Source organism: Lates calcarifer, unplaced genomic scaffold (genome assembly GCF_001640805.2).
Source record: "Lates calcarifer isolate ASB-BC8 unplaced genomic scaffold, TLL_Latcal_v3 _unitig_355_quiver_1405, whole genome shotgun sequence".
Taxonomy (NCBI): Eukaryota; Metazoa; Chordata; class Actinopteri; family Centropomidae; genus Lates; species Lates calcarifer.
The window spans coordinates 1-7,165 of record NW_026116493.1 but is presented as its reverse complement, the minus strand read 5'-3'; the positions used below and the strand labels follow the sequence as shown (position 1 = coordinate 7,165).

The following is a 7,165-nucleotide window of genomic DNA, read 5'->3' as shown; positions in this document are numbered from 1 at the left end:
GTCACGTCACATCCCCTCTTTTACCCACTGAAGTACCAGTGAGGTTCCTGGCAAGAGACAATGTCAAGATGATCCTGTTATGGGTAACATTGCTTGTTCTTCATCAAGTATGTAAGTACTATCTGATTCAGTGTCTTCAGCTAAGAATTTTCATGTCAACTAGATGTGAGGAAGTTATATATGTTGTGTTTTTACAAGGTAAATTTTCTACATTTGTTTCATTTAATTCAGACTCGCTGGTTCCAGTGATCACAGTTCAACCTGGTGAATCTGTGACCTTCACATGTCCTCTGCCTAATGTTGAGATCAGCGGCAGACAAATTCACTGGTATAAGCAAAGTGCTGGGAATACTCCGAAAATAATTGCAACACTGCGGAAAACTTCAAAACCTGATTATTCACCAGAGTTTTTGGAATCCAGATTAGAGGTAACAAATGATAAGAGTTTTGTCAACCTGACCATTGTGAGGACGATTCAAGAAGATGAGGGAATGTATCACTGTGAAATCATGGAGTGGATTAGTCATCCTCTGTGGAGAGGGACATATTTGTTAATAAAAGGTAATAACGTGATCTACTTTTCTAAAGTTTTATAATGCTTCATCTTCAGATGTAAGATTTAAGATGATTTTTGAAGGTCTAATTAATTAAGGTCACATCTAAGATATATGAAAATTCTTCTCAGGCTTTCAAAATATGCTTGGGAAACCCCTTGATTTCACAGTTTTGTGTTTATAGGAAACTCTCGAAGGACCTCAAACTATACTGTTGTTAAGAGTCCAACAGCATCTGATCCAGTGACTGTCCAGTGTTCAGTCCTCTCTGAATCTGAGAACAAGACGTGTTCAGGAGATCACAGTGTGTACTGGTTCAGAGCTGGATCAGATAAATCTCATCCTAACATCATCTACACTGATGGAAATGATTGTGAGAAAAGATCTGACTCTCTGAAGAGCTGTGTTTATCGCTTCTCTAAGAATGTCAGCTCCTCTGATTCTGGGACTTATTACTGTGCTGTGGCCACATGTGGAGAGATCCTGTTTGGTAAAGGAACTAAAGTGGAGACAAGTATGTATTTACAGTTGAATCATAAATGAGTCATTTAGCCTGATTTAAATACATAAATGTTAATAAGTATCAAGTATCAAGAGATGGAACAAAACTGCTTCTGTCTGATACTGGAGGTGAAATACATCAACATCAAAAAATAAACAAACAAACAAAAAAAACCATAATGACTGATAAGTCTCCTTCTGTTTCAGAAGCATTGATACGTCTATTTCCCTTTGTTTTCTAGAGCAAACAGGAAGTTCTGAATTTACTGCACTGATGATAGTAATAGTCTGCTTGGTCATTTCTGTGATTGGAAATGTTGTTTTCATCTGTTGCCGAACTCCAGTGTGTGTAAAATTTAAAGGTAAGTGTAGGAAGTGGAACATCATACCAAGAAAACATTTTTAAACCCAAACCTGTTGAATCAACTGAGGATTGTTATTGAAAAGTCAGATTAAATACATAATATTCCCGTTTTCATTCATCATTAGGAAAAGAAAGTGCCTCTTTACAAAGAGAACATTCCAACTCGAGCCAACCAGTACTTGATATTGTAAGTACAGATACCAAATCACATTATTTGTTTTTATTTCATTTGTATGATACCAACATGATTAAATAATGAGTGTTTCATTTATTGCACAGACTAATGGTGAATATGATCAGAACTATGCCGTGGTACATTTTTCAAGAGGGAAAGTCAACAGAGGAAGGATGAAGAAAGAGTGGACTGAAGAAAGTGTGTACTCTCATGTTAAATGCTGAATGTGAACATATGTCTATGAAAAACTGTGGGTTAATTAATAAAACTGACGTCTGACAGTTATAATTAAATAAATGTTGTGTGTTCCTTTAACTTTATTGAGAACAAGCTGTTTCATGATAAAAGATAAAATCATAGCACACAGATGTGCTCTTTATGTTCTATCTTTACATTCAAACAATTACATCTAAGCTTATTATCTTAGTCCAAAATATTAATTTATTTTAATCTATCATGTCTGAGGATGTTGTTTGTAAAGAAAAACAATAATAAATGTAGTTTTGAGGAAGACTTAAGAGATATGTGGCTCCTATGATCCAGCCCCAGAATGATTTTGCTGGTAGTTTCTGTTTCATGATCAATAAGGCCTCAGTACCAGTGGTGTAGTGCAAAGTATACACAGGTATACTGTGTTCATCTGCTTATTTTCCAGTTGACATTGCATATACCTACTTCTAAATCCCTTCTGTTGTGTAGTGTTCAGTAGTGTGCTGAAAGTCATTTTTTTTTACTAGTTACGCAAAGGCATGACCCGACCTCCTGTGCTTCTGATTAACTAGTACTTGTTGCCTTTGTTGCATAGGTTGAGTAGGTTTAGGCAAGGGAAGTGATGATTGGTTGGGGATAGGGCAAGAATATGAGGGTAAGCCAATCAGATGCAGAGCTGGGTGGGTCATGTCTTCACTTTGCCTTCCTGGGTTAAGAAATATCGCCTCCCGCCCACCTGTTGGTTTACCTCAAAGACTACTTGCAAAATGAGACAGTAGTAGTTCAATCAAGAGGGACCAAGAACAAGAGAGCATAAGAAAATCTCAGAAAATGTATTGTGCACAGGAGAGATATTTTTTGGCGCTTAGACCCAGGCAGTGGTAGGCCACCATGGGAAGCAGTTATATTTAAGTGGTGCCTCTGATATGCAGGAAACTTCCCCCCAGGGCCTAGATACTGGTGGTGGTGATAAGTCGAGTTGAGTCAAGTCAGTTTTTATTCATATAATGCTGAGTCACAACAGAAGTTATCTTGAGGCACTTTTCATATAGATCAAGTCTAGATCATGCTCTTTATGTTACATTATTATATTTACAGAGATCCAACTGTTCCGATCTGTTCCCTCATGAGAGGGAGAGGGAACTAAACTGAAAAGGACATAAATTGATCAGCCACAACATTAACACCAGTTATCAGTATTAATGTTATAGCTGACTGGTGAAAATTATGAGTATACCCACCCCACCCACACCAACAACACCATCAAATTGACACAAACCAAAATCCCATCTACACCTAACACATGTTTGGATGGAATTCAGTGATTCTGGCAAATGTTTGGAAATCAGAATAACCAACACTTCCTTTGCAAAATAACAGATCACAGCAGTGGCAACACTGTTTTATTGCCATAGCTTGATACAGTTCCGAATTATGTTCACAAATAGTTTGCATAGTTGCACAACAAAATCAAAGAACAAGTAACATGCATAACTTCTAAAAACATTTACCTACAGCTGCTTCATGGTCATGTGGTGTTCGCTTCCAATCAAGAGTTATACATAATGTTGCAATAAACATATTTTCTGATCTGACTTTCTCTCCTCTGACACTGGTTACAGTAAAGGACAATGACTGATACCTCATCTCTCCCTCATTTCCTGTCATCTCCCTTTCACTGCTGTCTATAAAAATGCATATGAATGTAAAAAGAATAATGTTCTCCGATATTTAGTCTATCTGATTCAGAGGATTGGATAAACATACTGACTGACTAAAATTATGTACTATATAATATGTACAGTACTACCTAACAAAACCTTTAGCAAACAGATCAACTACATCTACTACATCATACTGTACAGTCACAAATGATAAAAACAGACCTATTCACTCACTAATCCAGTCCAAAAGCCTTCACAGCAGCATAGATCTTCTCTCTCCTCTGCTGCTTTTGCATCCTTTATTGCACCACCACCATCTTTCATCATGGTGAATACGACAGCAGAATAAACCAACATGTCTTCATGTCTCTGAGAAAATATAGAAGAAAACAAAGTTAGAAAAACCTTCATGACATTTTTTTTGATAAAGTTAATCCTATCTTTAAATACTTTACCTGTTGACTTTTCTGACCTCCACTGTTTTTGTGCAGGGCAGCAGCAGCTGGATTATGAAAGGGAAAATAAATAAATAACAATAAATAAGACAATTTTAATGTAATACTTTGGGATAGAGAAATATGAGTTACTTATTTTACCACTGCAACAGTCACACTTGTTTTTCTTGATGGCGCAAATGAGGAAGACGATAACAATCAGACTCATAGCCATGACAGTACACAGCAGAAAAATAACTGTACTGGCTGTTCGTGACCACATGACCACTGAAACAAGGTTGAAACAATTAGTAAAAGTAAATTATGTTTTATGTCACCAACTTACTTTCATAATTAAATGTGCAAATTTCCTCATTAACAAAACAAAAATTCAGGTACCTTCAATCTCCAGTTTTGTTCCATCTCCAAAAATGATCTCTCCACATGTGGCCACAGCACAGTAATAAGTCCCAGAATCAGAGGAGCTGACAGTCTTAGAGAAGTGATAAACACAGCTCTTCAAGGAAGAGAATGTGCATCAGGTTTCTTCTCACATTCATCAGGTTTATTTCCATCAGTGTAAATAATGTTAGGATGAGATTTATTTGATCCAGCTCTGAACCAGTACACACTGTGTACTCTCCTGAACACGTCTTGTCCTCAGATTCAGAGAGGACTGAACACTGGAGAGTCACTGAGTCTCCTGGACGAACTGGATCAGATACTGTTGGACTCTGAACAACAATATAGTTTGATGTCCTCTTGAGAGTTTCCTATAAACACAAAAAACTTTGTGAAAACAAGGGTATTTCCAAGTGGAGCTACAATAAGGACAAAGCAGAGGAATTTACCTCACTAAATATTGATTCTGTGTGTGATGCAAGTGACTCTTAATAGTATTTCAAAGGTTATTTTCTTTACAAAAATCAAGAGAACATCTGGAAATTAAGAAATGAAATGTATCTTAGATATAATCTTAACTGGATTGAGATTTGAAGTTTAGACATACCATTATTTTTCTTAAAAATTAAAAAGGGTAGCTTTAGGTCAATGAATGAAGCATTATAAAACTCACATTATTACCTTTTATTAACAAATACATCCCTCTCCACAGAGGATGACTAATCCACTCTGAGATTTCACAGTGATACATTCCCTCATCTTCTTGAATCGTCCTCACAATGGTCAGGTTGACAAAATTGTTAGCGTTAGTTACCTCCAGTCTAGCCTCAAACTCAGGTGTATAATAAGGCGGCTTATACTGATCAGTCACAACATGAACACCAGTTAACACCAGGTCACTGATCTGTACCATAGTCAAACAAAGTAAATCCCATCTATACCTAACATGTGATTGGATGGATTTCAGTAACTCTGACATGTGTTTTTTGGAAATCCTCTGAATAACCTGCTTTGCACAATGACAGATGACACCAATAGCAACACTTTGGGGCCAGAAAAATATTTTTTTATTGACATTGCTGCACAACAAAAACAAAGAAAAAACTAACATGCATACATTCTGTAGACATTTACCTACAGCTGGTTTATGGTCATGTAGTGTTTGCTTCCAAACAAGAGTTATACGCAATGATGGAATAAACTCACCTCCAAACGTGCTCTGATCTGACTTTCTCCTGACACTTACAATGCCAGAAGCTTACTGATACAGGTCCCTGAATTAATATTTGGTGAAGGGATCTTTGATGCATCTCTCTCTCATTTCCTGTCATCTCTTTACTATTTGTAAAAATGCAAAGTAAAAAATAAAAATTAAAAGTCAGAACATGAAACACAAACATAGCACAGTAATCAGGTGTGGATTACTTTTCTCAAATTTAAACTCTCTAGATCTCTCTAATATTCAGTCCACCTACTATATTGGTGCCAGAACTGATTCAGTGGATTGGATCTACTAACTTTTTCCTCTGATGTATGTCACTAACCATCACTATAAGTTTGCTGTTTACTTCAATGGGAGAGAAAAAAAAAAAAAGAAATTCACAATTGAGATACAAATTAAATTGCATATATTTATAATCACCATCAATGGCAATAACCTGATTTGATCCATGTTTTTTCTTCAAGTGGAGAAGAATTGAAAATAACACAATTGCTTTCTATTTTAAAAACCTGATCACTTTGCCATGTTTGTGTATTTTCTTTGTGTCTATATGCATTTTCTACAGACAGTAGAGAGATGGCAGGAAATGAGGGAGAGAGAGATGCAACAAAGGTCCCTGACTAACTTGAAACTGAGGATGTTGCAGCTAGGGGGCCGCCCCTTGCTGTGTATTTTTCAAGTTTGTACATTTGCATGAAAAAGAGACATTCAGTGACGTTCAGTGCTATATGTACAGTACTTCCTAATAAACCCTTTATCTCTAAACATCAACTACATCATACTGCTCAGTACAGAATGATACGAAGCAGACCTATTCACTCACTAATCCAGTCCAAAAGCCTTCACAGCAGCATAGATCCTCTCTCTCTCTGCTGCTTTTACATCCTTTATTGCACCACCACCATCTTTCATCATGGTGAATATGACAGCAGAATAAACCAACATGTCTTCATCTCTGAGAAAATATAGAAGAAAACAAAGTTAGAAAACCTTCATGGCATTTTTTTTTTTGATAAAGTTAATCCTATCTTTAAATACTTTACCTGTTGACTTTTCTGACCTCCACTTTTTGTGCAGGGCAGCAGCAGCTGGATTATGTAAGAGAAAATATATAGATGACAATAAATAAGACAATTTCAATGTAATACTTTGGGATAGAGAAATATGAGTTACTTATTTTACCACTGCAACAGTCACACTTGTTTTTCTTGATGGCGCAAATGAGGAAGACGATAACAATCAGACTCATAGCCATGACAGTACACAGCAGAAAAATAACTGTACTGGCTGTTCGTGACCACATGACCACTGAAACAAGGTTGAAACAATTAGTAAAAGTAAATTATGTTTTATGTCACCAACTTACTTTCATAATTAAATGTGCAAATTTCCTCATTAACAAAACAAAAATTCAGGTACCTTCAATCTCCAGTTTTGTTCCATCTCCAAAAATGATCTCTCCACATGTGGCCACAGCACAGTAATAAGTCCCAGAATCAGAGGAGCTGACGTTCTTAGAGAAGTGATAAACACAGCTCTTCAGAGAGTCAGATCTTTTCTCACAATCATTTCCATCAGTGTAGATGATTTCAGGATGAGATTTATCTGATCCAGCTCTGAACCAGTACACACTGTGATC

General features: G+C 36.5%; 1 protein-coding gene across 2 annotated transcripts; it reads left to right on the top strand.

Annotated features, from left to right (window-relative positions):
• On the top strand, positions 1–1,901 carry LOC108894472 (signal-regulatory protein beta-2-like). Of its 2 annotated transcripts, none has more exons than XM_051068220.1 (6): positions 1–107; positions 232–561; positions 739–1,068; positions 1,298–1,417; positions 1,545–1,606; positions 1,699–1,901. In XM_051068220.1, the coding sequence occupies exons 1-6, from the start codon at positions 80–82 to the stop codon at positions 1,816–1,818; spliced, it is 990 nt and encodes a 329-aa protein (XP_050924177.1). In that variant the 5' UTR covers positions 1–79; the 3' UTR covers positions 1,819–1,901. The 2 variants fall into 2 exon arrangements, with proteins under 2 accessions (XP_050924177.1, XP_018548653.1); XM_018693137.2 differs by having other exon boundaries at positions 22–111; positions 1,699–1,899.
• The last annotated feature ends 5,264 nt before the right edge of the window (positions 1,902–7,165 follow it).

Coding starts and splice junctions, on each gene's coding strand:
- LOC108894472 (XM_018693137.2), top strand. CDS start 69: ATGATCCTGTTATGGGTAACATTGCTTGTTCTTCATCAAGTAT. Junction 112..231: donor GCTTGTTCTTCATCAAGTAT/GTAAGTACTATC, acceptor CATTTAATTCAG/ACTCGCTGGTTCCAGTGATC. Junction 1,418..1,544: donor AGTGTGTGTAAAATTTAAAG/GTAAGTGTAGGA, acceptor ATTCATCATTAG/GAAAAGAAAGTGCCTCTTTA.